Source organism: Capra hircus, chromosome 1 (genome assembly GCF_001704415.2).
Source record: "Capra hircus breed San Clemente chromosome 1, ASM170441v1, whole genome shotgun sequence".
NCBI classification, from domain to species: Eukaryota; Metazoa; Chordata; class Mammalia; order Artiodactyla; family Bovidae; genus Capra; species Capra hircus.
This window is the reverse complement of record NC_030808.1, coordinates 87,332,934-87,346,048: the sequence shown is the minus strand read 5'-3', so window position 1 is coordinate 87,346,048 and position 13,115 is coordinate 87,332,934. Positions and strand designations below refer to the sequence as shown.

The window sequence follows — 13,115 nt, the reverse complement described above, 5'->3', positions numbered from 1 at the left end:
GAGAACCCCAAGGACAGAAGAGCCTGAAGGGTTACAGTCCACGGGGTCACAAAGAGTTGGACACAACTAAAGCAACTTAGAAGCAGCATTATGCCACTAATTACTTTTAATATTTTTCTGCAATCTAACGTTTTAGAGATTAATTTTCTAGTATATTACAATATAATATCTGCCTCATTGTACTGTTGTTGTTCAGTCTGTCCGACTCCTTGAGACCCCATGGACTGCAGCACGCCAGGCTTCCCTGGCCTTTACCATGTCCTGGAGCTTGCTCAAACTCGTGTCCATTGAGTTGATGATGCCATCCAACCAGCTCATCTTCTGTCATCCTCTTCTCCTGCCTTCAGTCCTTCCCAGCATCAGGGTCTTTTCTAACGAGTTAGCTCTTCGCATCAGGTGGCCAAAGTATTGGAGCGTCAGCTTCAGCATCAGTCCTTCCAATGAATATTCAGGGTTGATTTCCTTTAGGATTGACTGGTTTGATCTCCTTGCAGTCGGACATGACTGAAGTGACTTAGCGGCAGTCCAAGGGACTCTCAAGAGTCTTCTCCAACACTACAGTTCAAAAGCACTAATTTTGTGATTCCAGGTGAGTAGAAGAGGATGATGTCAGCAGGGATTACATGTACAATATTAACCTCTTAGGGACAGAGAGGTTACTGGTCCACATAGGTATTTGTTAGAAATGACTTTTGGGGTGTTCTTTAGAGGCATGATAAAAACAAAGTGACCATTTCTCACTTCAAAAATTATTTAATATATGCAAACTAATATTCAAATTTTGTTCATCACTGCTGCTAAGTCGCTTCAGTCGTGTCCGACTCTGTCGACCCCACAGATGGCAGCCCACCAGGCTTCCCCGTCCCTGGGATTCTCCAGGCAAGAACACTGGAGAGGGTTGCCATTTTCTTCTGCAATGCATGAAAGTGAAAAGTGAAAGTGAAGTTGCTCAGTCATGTCCAACTCTTCACGACCCCATGGACTGCAGCCCACCAGGCTCCTCCATCCACGGGATTTTCCAGGCAAGAGTACTGGAGTGGGGTGCCACTGCCTTCTCCATTGTTCATCACTAGTAGTTCATAAAAGTGTTAATAAAGTTTCAAAATGAAAAAGTTTGCTCTTACCTGGATCTGATTCCGTAGCTGCTCGGCTTCCTGCCTCAGTTGTTCCAGCTCACTCATCCTTGAATTTCCTCACGGTAGAAACTAACAAATCAAAGCCCTGTACAAAAGAAAAAGAGGAAGACTGATTCACTTCTCTGTTTACGTATTAACCTACTTTTTAAATACTGACATATAATTGGTTCTTCTGATCTCAAATGCAATCATTACTACTAGAACTTAAAATGGCTTAGTAAATACAGATCTAGATTATTTACTAAAGATTTTATGGAGGAATGGGATGAGAGGATGGAAGAGACACCTTGAGTAGTAGTATTCAAGACTAAATTACAGACAATTAGTACTAGAACTGAGTCCAGTGAGAAACACTTTACAACAGTTCCAAAGATATCAAGAGACATTCGGACCTAGATGCCTAAAAGGCACCTCAACTTACTTCAAAAGTGAACCCCACACCATCCTGAAGTTTTTCTCATCTCTGTAAATGGCAATTCTGTCCTTTCAAATGTTTAAGCCAAAAACCTGGGAGTCACCCTTAACTTCTCTGTTCGGTTTCTTCTATATCCTACCTCTAATCCACCAGCAAATCATGTCAGGCATTCTTTCAAAAAACATCCAGGATTTGACCAACTCTGATTACCTCTACTCTACCTTGGTCTGCTGCTGCTGCTAAGTCGCTTCAGTGGTGGCCAACTCAGTGGTACCCCACAGATGGCAGCCCACCAGGCTCTGCCGTCCCTGGGATTCTCCAGGCAAGAACACTGGAGTGGGCTGCCATTTCCTTCTGCAACGCATGAAAGTGAAAAGTGAAAGTGAAGTTGCTCAGTCGTATCTGACTCTTCATGACCCCATGGACTGCAGCCTACCAGGCTCTTCCATCCATGGGATTTTCCAGGCAAGAGTACTGGAGTGGGGTGCCATTGCCTCTCCAACCTTGGTCTAAGTCACCACTATCGTTCACTGGGTCTCCTTCCTATCTCCCTTGCCCACTCTCCAGTCTATTCTAAACATAGCAAACTAGTGATCCTTTGAAAATACAAGTCACTCTTCTGCTTGAAATTCTACAATAGCTTTTCACTCCACTCAGCGTAAAGTCTGTTTATCTTGACCTACAAAGCTTTATGCCTCCCTGGTGGCTCAGCAGTAGAATCTGTCTGCAATGCAGGGGATGCATGTTCAATCCCTGGGTTAGAAAGATTCCCTGGAGAAGGAAATGGTAACCTGCTCCAGTTTCCTTGCTTGGGAAATCCAATGCACAGGGCAGCCTGGTGGGAGACGGTCCATGGGGTCACAAAGAGTTGGACACAACTTGGTGACTAAACAACAACATCAATGCAGACTCTTACACAATCTGTTATATATCCCTCTAACATGATATCTATCCTCCCTCTTCCCCCCCTCTCTCTGGTCCAGACACGCAAAAGCCTTCTTAACATTACAAAGTTTTCTTAGTGAACACACTAGGCAGGCTCCAGCTTCAGTCTCAGCACCTGCTCTTACCTCTGCCTGGAAGCCTCTCGCCCCTGATATTTTCATTTGTTGCACCTTTACCTCGATTCAAATGTTAGTTCTCAGAACAACCTTCACTGATAGCACATGTGCACCCAACTGGACCCCTTTACCCCTTGTGTAAATCTAAGATGTACAACGTGCTGATTTGGTATTCTGCAATATGATCACCACCAAAGCATTAACACCTCTCTTGCATCACATAATTATCATTTCTATTTTATGGAGAGAATATTTAAGGTCTAGTCTCTCAGCAGCTTTAAAGTACATAACACAGCATGGATGACTGCAATCACTATGCTGTGCATTAGATCTCTAGAACTTTCTCATCTTCGAGTTCCAAGCTGCACTTTCCTTCTCACTCAGGCTAGATTCCAGGTCCAGCACTTCACGGACAACTCTGCCAGCACCCTAGTTTCCCCTGCCCTTCTATTTGGTCACATTCAACAGACAAAAATCACAGCTTCAACAAACCCAACACCCTCCTCTCTTTCAGTCAGCGCTCAAACCACCAAACACTGACTGAAAAGTCAAACAGGGGAGGGCACATTAGTTCTACAAGTTTATACAAGTAAGCTTTTTAGCTGGCTACTCTATGTAGCTTTTTACCCACTGCGTCTGCTCAGTATCAACGATTCTCATAATAGAAGGGAAGAAGGAGCTTCTTTAATAGAAGCTTAACAGAAGGAGTTTCCTTCCTTAACAGAAGGAGCTTCCATAATAAAAGGTCCTCCTCATGATAGAGGAGCTGAGTTTTCTGTCATTTGGGTCAATTCTTCCCCCTGAGATTTAAATTCTATCTATTCCTATCTTTTTAGTAACCTTATACTTCTGATTATCCCTTTTCACCTAGTTCATGAAACTCTCACTTTTCTCAATTGTTTTTGTCTTTTTATTTAGAAAAATTGCAAACACAGAAAGAGGTAGAGAAATCTGTATAATGGACATCCATAATGTCCACCATGAAGGTTTACAAATTGTTAATATTGTTACTGTGTTTGTTTCAACTTTTGTTCCTTTTGCTGAAGTATTTTAAAGTCAACCACAGACATCAATGGATAAAGAAAATATGCTGCATATCTACAGTGGAACATTACTCAGCCAAAAAAAGAATAAAGTAATGCCATTTGCAGCAACATGGATGGACCCAGAGATTATGATACTAAGTGAAATAAGTCAGACAGAGAAAGACAAATACCATAAGATATCACAATACTGTAAGATATCACTTATATATGGAATCTAAAATATGACAGAAATGAACTTATCTATTAATACAAAACAAAAACAGACTTGCAGACAAGGAGAACAGACTTGTGGCTGCCAAAGGGGAGAGGCATGGGTAGGATGGATTGGGAGTTAGGGATTAGCAGACACAAACTATATATGGATAAACAACAAGGTCCTACTATATAGCACAGGGAACTATATTCAATACCCTGTGATAAACTATAATGGGAAAGAACATGAAAAACAATATATACATTTGTGTATAACTGAATCACTGTGCTATATAGCAGAAAGTAACACATTATAAATCAAATATAAATAAAATAAATTTTTATACTTCCATAAATTTTTTAAAACACAGACATCAAACTACTTTAAAATATTTCAGTACACATTTCCAAAAATATCAAGACATTTTCCTACTAAACCTTAATACCAGTAACAAACCTCCCATATTAACAATTATCTAGTAACTAATACCCAGTCCATTTTCAAATTTCCCCCATTATCACACCAAGGTCTTTTATGTCAGAGTTGTTCAAATCAAGATCCAATTAAGGACTCTATAATACATTTAGTTATATTTCCTAAATCTCTCCATCTAGAAGAATCCATCTCCTGCTTTCCTTTTTCTCTATGATAATAGAGTTATTGGAGAGACCTATCCTGTAGAACATCTCACATTCTGTTAACTTCTTCATGGTATCACTTCTCTATCCTCTGTAATATCTATAAATTGGAAGAAGTTACATCTACAGGCTAGATGATATTCAAGCTAAATGTGTTTGGCAAGAATACTCTTAGGTGAGACTAGACTTCATATTACATCAGAATGAACTTACTGTCTATGCTGCTATTAGTGAAGCTACGATTGATCAGTGTATTCAGGCTTTGAAAGCTAGTGTGTCTACTGTAAAGTCATACATCCTCATTTTCATTCAACAAACACCCTGTGGGGAGCATTTCACTTCCAACTGCATCCGTTCCATTAGGGGCTACACACTCAAGTCTCTCCCTTTAAGAAAAAAAAAGAAAAAACTCCCTGATTCTATGTTTCACCATCACTTACACACCTTTTTTGAGGAACTTTCAAACAGACTTGTCTTTATCTGAGTCTATATCCTCATACGGAATTCTGAATTCTCAAGTCTCATGCCCAATGACTTCAGCTAAGTTTAAGCATAACAGAAAACTTCATATTTAATAGTAAACTTCATATTCTATTTAATAGAAAACTTAAACTTCAGCTAAGTTTAAGCATAAGTTTAAGGCATAATAGAAAATAAGGGGGCAATTATAAGGCAATGGACTTTCTGAGAAAATTTCCAAACAGCAAAATCAGAACCCCTGTGATGCTTGCGCCCAGTGAAGGGTAGCAAAATATGCCACCCCAAAATATGCCTCTTGGGCAGGAGGATTATTTTGAGAAAAAACAGACACGAGAGCAACTCTGAAAACAACAGTAGAAGTCACCCCCTTTGAAATGGAAAGTAACATCTACGAAGGGAATCTCCAACTTTAAGGGTACTTCTTGGTATCATAAGTGAGGGATGACTCCAAATGACAAGTCTTATCATTGGAGAAGGCAAGGTCTTCAATCTGCACATCAAACCTTACCCTTGCTTTTCCTAGGAACCTCTCAAGACTGGTTTCCACCCTCTAACCTCCCAAACTTCCTTCTGTCTTTAGCTGAAGATGGTATTTAAGCTGGTGGCCTGGGTACCTCAGGGCGTTACTCATTTTTCCCTGGGTATCTCACACTATACTTCTGTTTTCCTCCTGTTCATCTTTTATTACAGGACATCCCAGCCAAGAGCTCAGAAAGGTAAGAGTGAAAATTATTTTTCTTCTGCTAAACGACAACCACAAACTTTTCATCTCTGAAAAATATCACAGCAGCCTTCCCTGCCTTTCAAGCCTGTTGCTAAAAACAAGAACTAACTTTCCATTCTTTAATGAAAACTGATTAGTGTTACTTGAAAACCGGGTTCACCTCCTGGTGGGTGTTGCGCCAAAAGACACAACCAACTTAAAAACTGGTAGGAAGGATTTACTACTTACAGCAGGTAAGGAGAGCACAGGGGATCTTTCCCGAAGCAGTTATCTCCCCAGCAGCAAAACTAAGGCAGTTTTAAGCTAAGGGTTCATGCAGATTCATGAAGAGGCCTGGCTGGTCTACAGAGACTAAACTTTAGTTGACTAAAGTCACAAGGGTCAGAAGAGGTCAATATCATCATCCCTTAGGTTCTAGTTGATCTCGAGCCCTTCGGGCTAATCTTCACCAATGAAACAAAACTGGTAGTCTTTAAAACTGATATATTATCTTTGCTATTGCTACTTCTCTTGCCTGACATTCTTTTGTTCCCTTGGTTTAGTCACTAAGTGTCTGACTCTTGTGACCCTGTGGACTACACAGCCCTCCAGGCTTCTCTGTCCATGGAACCCTCAAGGCAAAAATACCTGGAGTGGGTTGCCATTTGTTCCATTATCAGTTCAGTATCAGTTCAGTCGCTCAGTCGTGTCAGACTCTTTTATACCTGACTCTTTGCGACCCCATGAATCACAGCACGCCAGGCCACCCTGTCCATCACCAACCCCTGGAGTTCACTCAAACTCACGTCCATCAAGTCAGTGATGCCATCTTGCCATCTCATCCTCTGTTGTTCCCTTCTCCTCCTGCTCCCAATCCCTCCCAGCATCAAAGTCTTTTCCAATGAGTCAGCTCTTCACACGAGGTGGCCAAAGTACTGGAGTTTCAGCTTTAGCATCATTCCTTCCAAAGAACACCCAGGACTGATCTCCTTTAGAATGGACTGGTTGGATCTCCTTGCAGTCCAAGGGACTCTCAAGAGTCTTCTCCAATACCACAGTTCAAAAGCATCAATTCTTCGGTGCTTAGCTTTCTTCACAGTCCAACTCTCACATCCATACATGACCACTTTGTTCCCTTAGATCATCAATTACTGAGACCTGTTCAAGCACAAAATGGCTTAGATCAAAGTGGATTCTCTTCTGTTAAGAAAGTCATGCCTGATTCTGTTTCTCGGAGAGCCCCGACCTGATCCATTCATATTAGTTCTGTCACTAAAGAGGGAGAATATCTTGATTAAACAGACTTTCTGTTGATGTTTTTGTCTCATCTGACAACTGTCGTATTCCTGAGAATATACCTCCCCCCACCAAAAAACTACATCCAGAATAGACTAGTGGATTATAAACTACTTCCAGACAAGTCCAGGGGCTGATAAGAGTAAAAAGAGGCAAGAGGATACCCTCAGATGAAACCTAATATGGTAAATCCTAATAATATGCTTTGAAGGAGGAAGACCTCAAGAAGTGGCCAATCTGGTTATTGGAAATGGCTCTGTGGATATATGGCTACAAAAATTGTGAATTCTGGAGGGCAATATTGTTGCATGAGGTATAGTTTACTAAGTAGCTCTCTCAAAATATACACCTAACAGCATGCTCAAAAGCAGAGAGGCAAAGTCTCTATGGGCATTTATTTTGGTTGGGAGAAAATAGTTATCAGACTACTTGCCCTCCTGCAGTCCTTTGCACCCACAATCATTAATAAAGGACAGAAATAAGGTAAGTGGCAAACCATTTTATAAAGCATTGTGAATCCCATGTGGGGAAAAGAAAAATATGGAAAATAATGACAGGAGATGGAAAACCAGTCAGACAGTCATCCACTAAAGAAAAAGCCTTCACTGGGTATAGCCAGGCAGACTAAGAGCAGAGAATTCCAGAAAAACATCTACTTCTGCTTCACTGACTATGCTAAAGACTTTGACTGTGTGGATCACAACAAATTGTGGGAAATTCTTCAAGAGATGGGAATACCAGACCACCTTACCTGCCTCCTGAGAAATCTGTATGCAGGTCAAGAAGCAACAATTAGAACCAGACATGGAACAACAGACTGGTTCCAAATTGGGAAAGGAATACGTCAAGGCTGTATATTTTCACCTTGCTTATTTAACTTATATGCAGAGTACCTCATGCAAAATGCTGGGCTGGATGAAACACAAGCTGGAATCAAGATTGCCAGGAGAAATGTCAATAACCTCAGATATGCAGATGACACCACCCTTATGGCATAAAGTGAAGAGGAACTAAAGAGCCTCATGATGAAGGTGAAAGAGGAGAGTGAAACAGTTAGCTTAAAGCTCAACATTCAAAAAACAAAGATCATAGCATCCAGTCCCATCACTTCATGGCAAATAAATGGGGAAACAATGGAAACAGAGACAGACCTTATTTTCTTGGGCTCCAAAATCACTGCAGATGCTGACTGCAGCCATGAAATTTAAAGATGCTTGCTCCTTGGAAGGAAAGCTATGACCAACCTAGACAGTGTATTAAAAAAGCAGAGACATTACTTTGCCGACAAACGTCCGTCTAGTCAAAGCTAGTGGAAAGTTTTTCCACTAGTCATGTATGGATGTGAAAGTTGGACCATTAAAGCAGCTGAGCGCCGAAAAATTGATGCTTTTGAAATGTGGTGCTGGAGAAGAATCTTAAGAGTCCGTTGGACTGCAAGGAGATCCAACCAGTCCATTCTAAAGGAGATCAGTCCTGGGTGTTCTTTGGAAGGACTGATGCTGAAGCTCCAATACTTTGGCCACCTGATGCAAAGAGCCAACTAATTGGAAAAGACCCTGATGCTGGGAAAGACTGAAGGCAGGAAGGAGACAACAGAGGATGAGACGGTTGGATGGCATCATCAACTCAATGGACATGAGTTTAAGCAAACTCCAGGAGATGGTGAAGGACAGGGAAGCCTGGCGTGCTTCAGTTCAAAGAGCTGAACAGACTGAGTGACTGAATAACAACAGATAGATAAGGAAAAGTCTTATCTAAAGTATTTAAAATAATTTAAATCTAAAGTATTTAAAATAATCAAGATCCCAACCTGAGAAGTGAGTAAACCAAAAACATTCTCTCATAAGACTTTTCCTGAGTTACTGACCAAAAAAAAGAAGTGATTAAAGACTGAAATTAAAATATACCATCTCCACTGGTTATATGTATAATAGAAAACTGAGTATAGCTTCTCCTAGAGACTCAGATCTGGCAAGTAGCCCCAAACCTGGAGACAAAGAGGAATCAAACACACCACTTAAAAAAAAAAAAAAAACAGCTCCCAATATATGGAAGTAGAATCACCCTCCAGGCTTATTAAACAGTCTAACAGTCTGATGCACACACACACACACACACACACAGAGTTGACGATGCTTTTAACAATTACCTTTATAAACAAAAGCACAGAGGAGAGGAGGAAAGGTCAGCTACAAGAGCTAGCCTCTTCAGTTGTGTAAGTACAGTGTGTGCATGATGAGAAGAACTTAGACTCTACACCAAAGAGAAAGAAAGAAAAAAAAAACAAAAAACCAAGACATAGATTGAGTGAGAAAGGACAGTTGCAAGCTAAAATTTAACTAAAGGATTAGCATTGTAAAGAATTAACAAATAGAAATTTAGCAATTGTTGGGAGACAGCAAGAGGAGAGTTGGGAGACAGCAAGAGGGAGCTCTCGCACCCTGTGACATCACAGAACCCCCAAGGAAAGATGCATTCTTCTTTCCCGGCAAGGACACAGCTAATGGAAAGCCAAGGACTCTGGTTACTACAGCCTACTCAACTTCCTTTTCAACTCTATGAAAGAGTTCCCCTTTCCTTGCCCGGTGAGACTGGCACATGATTTGCCAAGGTTACCCACCTTGAACTGCAATTCTCTACAATAAATCCAAAAAACTCCTCTTAGGGAAATATCTGGCAGTCAATCTGTTTTACATCCATAGCACCTAGAATTTAAAAGCGATTCCTTCAAGCTAGTAATAAAAAAGACTGACGACCCAAAAGAAAAATGTGCAAAGATACAAACAGCAGATCACAGCAGGAAAACCAGTAGAAGCCAATATACAAACAAGACGACACTCAACCTCAAGTTAAGAGGGAAATGAAAATAAACAACTTCATACCTTTCAGATTAACAAAATGTTTCCCCCCTCATCCAGGAGGTGGCAAAGCTGTGGGAAAATGATAACATTCTGACGGAATAGCTCTTTGGGAAGCAATCTGGCAATATCTAACATGGGTGATGATATGTGTACCTTTCAATCTGATAATTTAATTCCACTTCTGGATAGATGAGCCCTAAAAGAAACTTAAGTACATATACTCATGTGCTCAAGAGCTGGATTTATACAGCATTACCTGTAATAGCAATAAAATACCTGCCAAAAGGGAAATGGATAACTACACTGTTTTTACAGTGATTTATTACATTGCAGTAAAAATGAATGAGCTATAGGTATATACAACATAGACAAATCTGAAAAATACTGCTAAGAGGAAAAAAGCAAGTTCCAGAAGACACATACCAGCATAATACTTTTTACAAAATGCATAAGCAACTAAAACTAAATAATACATTGTTAAGGAGTCTATCAGTTTAGTTCAGTTGCTCAGTCGTGTCCAGCTCTTTGCGACCCCATGAATCGCAGCACGCCAGGCCTTCCTGTCCATCACCAACTCCCGGAGTTCACTCAGACTCACGTCGATCAAGTCAGTGATGCCATCTTGCCATCTCATCCTCTGATGTCCCCTTCTCCTCCTGCTCCCAATCCCTTCCAGCATCAGAGTCTTTTCCAAAGAGTCAACTCTTCGTGTGAGGTGGCCAAAGTATTGGAGTTTCAGCTTTAGCATCATTTCCTCCAAAGAAATCCCAGGGCTCATCTCCTTCAGAATGGACTGGTTGGATCTCCTTGCAGTCCAAGGGACTCTCAAGAGTCTTCTCCAACACAACAGTCCAAAACCATCAATGATTTGGCGCTCAGCTTTCTTCACAGTCCAACTCTCACATCCATACATGACCACTGGAAAAACCATAGCTTTGACCAGACGGACCTTTGTTGGCAAAGTAATGTCTCTGTTTTTCAATATGCTATCTAGGTTGGTCATAACTTTTCTTCCAAGGAGTGTATACATATCCAATAAAACTTTTCTGAAGCAAGAGAATGACAAAATAGGAGAAAGGAACACAAGTAGTTGCAAGCAACTGTTATTTTACAAATTCCTGAGTTGGGTATTTGCTTTATAGGTGTTTCTATATTATCAACAAGCAAGCAAATATAAATACATAAAAGTGAATCATACATGGATCCATGAATATATTTACAATTAATACAACTCTTGGACAAGTTCAATCAAACAAGGAAGCCATTAGACTGAGGTGATTCTAATATCTTAGCAGCCTGTCTGAAGAGAAAGAAAGTGAAGTTGCTCAGTTGTGTCTGACTGTTTGAGACCCTGTGGAGTGTAGCCTACAAGGCTCCTCCCTTCATGGAATTTTCCAGGCAAGAGTACTGGAGTGGGTTGCCATTTCCTTCTCCAGGGAATCTTCCTGACCCAGGGAATGAACCCACATCTCCCAAATTGCAGGCAGACACTTTACCATCTAGCCACCTGGGAAGCAGCCTGTGTAAGCAAACTGAAACCTAAGCATATAAATGCCTCAAGGTTAAGAAATCAAAACCTAAGGACAACCAATTAGAGCTAACTAGTTTACCAAATAAGGCAACCATGTAAGCTCAGTTCGGTTCAGTCGCTAAGTCATGTCTGACTCTTTGCGACCCCAAGGACTGCAGCACGCCAGGCCTCCCTGTCCATCACCAACTCCCGGAGCTTACTCAAACTCATGTCCATTGAGTTGGTGATGTCATCCAACCATCTCATCCTCTGTCGTCCCCTTCTCCTCGTGCCTTCAATCTTTCCCAGCATCAGGGTCTTTTCAAATGAGTCAGCTCTTTGCATGAGGTGGCCAAAGTATTGGAGTTTCAGCTTCAGCATCAGTCCTTCCAATGAATATTCAGGACTGATTTCCTTTAGGATGGACTGGTTGGATCTCCTTGCAGTCCAAGGGACCCTCAAGAGTCTTCTCCAACACCGTAGTTCAAAAGCATCAATTCTTCGGCGCTCAGCTTTCTTTATAGTCCAACTCTCACATCCATACATGACTACTGGAAAAACCATAGAAGCTACAGCCAATCAAATAATACCCTTGCTCCCCTTCCTCCTCTTCTCTATACAAGTCTTAACCCTGCCTCCATAGGTGGGTGGCGGAGCACTCCTAACCACTTCTGGTTTGGCAGTACCCAATCTAAATCGATTTTTGCTCAAAAGAAAAACAAAATAATCTTAAACGTTTCAGTATGACTCAGTTATACTTTTTAACACACCTTAAGTCCACTGGGAAATAATAAAAGTAATGGAATGAAATAAAAATAAAGACAAAAAGAAGCTGAGATTAGGTTCAACGATTTGCTTAAGATTAGAAGCAAAGTCAGGACATGAATCCAAGCCTGTGTGACTCTGGAAGCCAGTCTTAACCACCCTCCTTTGACTCCATGCAAGGGCATTTCATTAAGTCTCTCCGCTGAATCTAATGACACTCCCTTCTTATTCAAGCTTTACTCCAATAGCTTTCCAGACTCTTCACTTCCTAGATCTTCCTAGTACTTGACTGACTATTCCTTCTCTGCATCACTGCAGACTCGTCCCTCCTGCCCCTACCCCCCAATTCATTTCTTAAATACTTATGTTTTTCCAGATCTATCTTCAACCAACTGTTAAGAAATTTCCCTCTTGGGAGGAAGGGAAGTTACAAAAGTGTCTGAGATACACAGGAGCCATCTCTACCTTCCTTTACAAAAACACATAAAAATCATCAGAAGGTTATGGTCAAGGAATTTCACTAATGCTGATTTTTAGTCAAGGTCCAATCGGAGTTGTTTATCACAGTCTCTGAAATGGTACTGAAGTTACTAAAGCAATTTGAAACTAATAATTTAACAGAAATTAGTTTGATATAAGCATAGTGCTCTTTCAATTACTATAACTTCTTGACTACGTTCTTTTTCAACATGAATATTTGGTTCATTTAACACATTTCAAATTACTTGATCACATAGTGAAAGCACTGTTAGTTGAGCAGAAGGCAGCCTGTCAGTTATCTTTTTAAAAGTTCAGCTGTACCAGTAACAAATATCAAAAAATACCAATGGGTTATTGTACCCAAGCCAATTTATTAAAGGAAATGAAAAAAAAAACATAGTTGTATAATTCAAACATTCTCCTCTCTCCATTTCTTAAAATGTCCACAGAATTTTTACTAAAGCAAGGCATTATGTAGACTGTACAATTATACTGCTCTGTTAGCAAACAGCTATTTTAACCCATATGAGA

The 13,115-nt window shown here is 40.6% G+C and overlaps 1 protein-coding gene across 1 annotated transcript in view; it reads right to left on the bottom strand.

Annotated features, from left to right (window-relative positions):
- Positions 1-13,115, bottom strand: part of GNB4 (G protein subunit beta 4) — a 69,710-nt gene that overhangs the window by 35,528 nt on the left and 21,067 nt on the right. The window contains exon 2 of the mRNA XM_018047547.1: positions 1,125-1,221. Coding sequence (XP_017903036.1) covers positions 1,125-1,181 — 57 coding nt within the window. The 5' untranslated portion in view covers positions 1,182-1,221. The remainder of the gene's footprint in view (positions 1-1,124; positions 1,222-13,115) is intronic.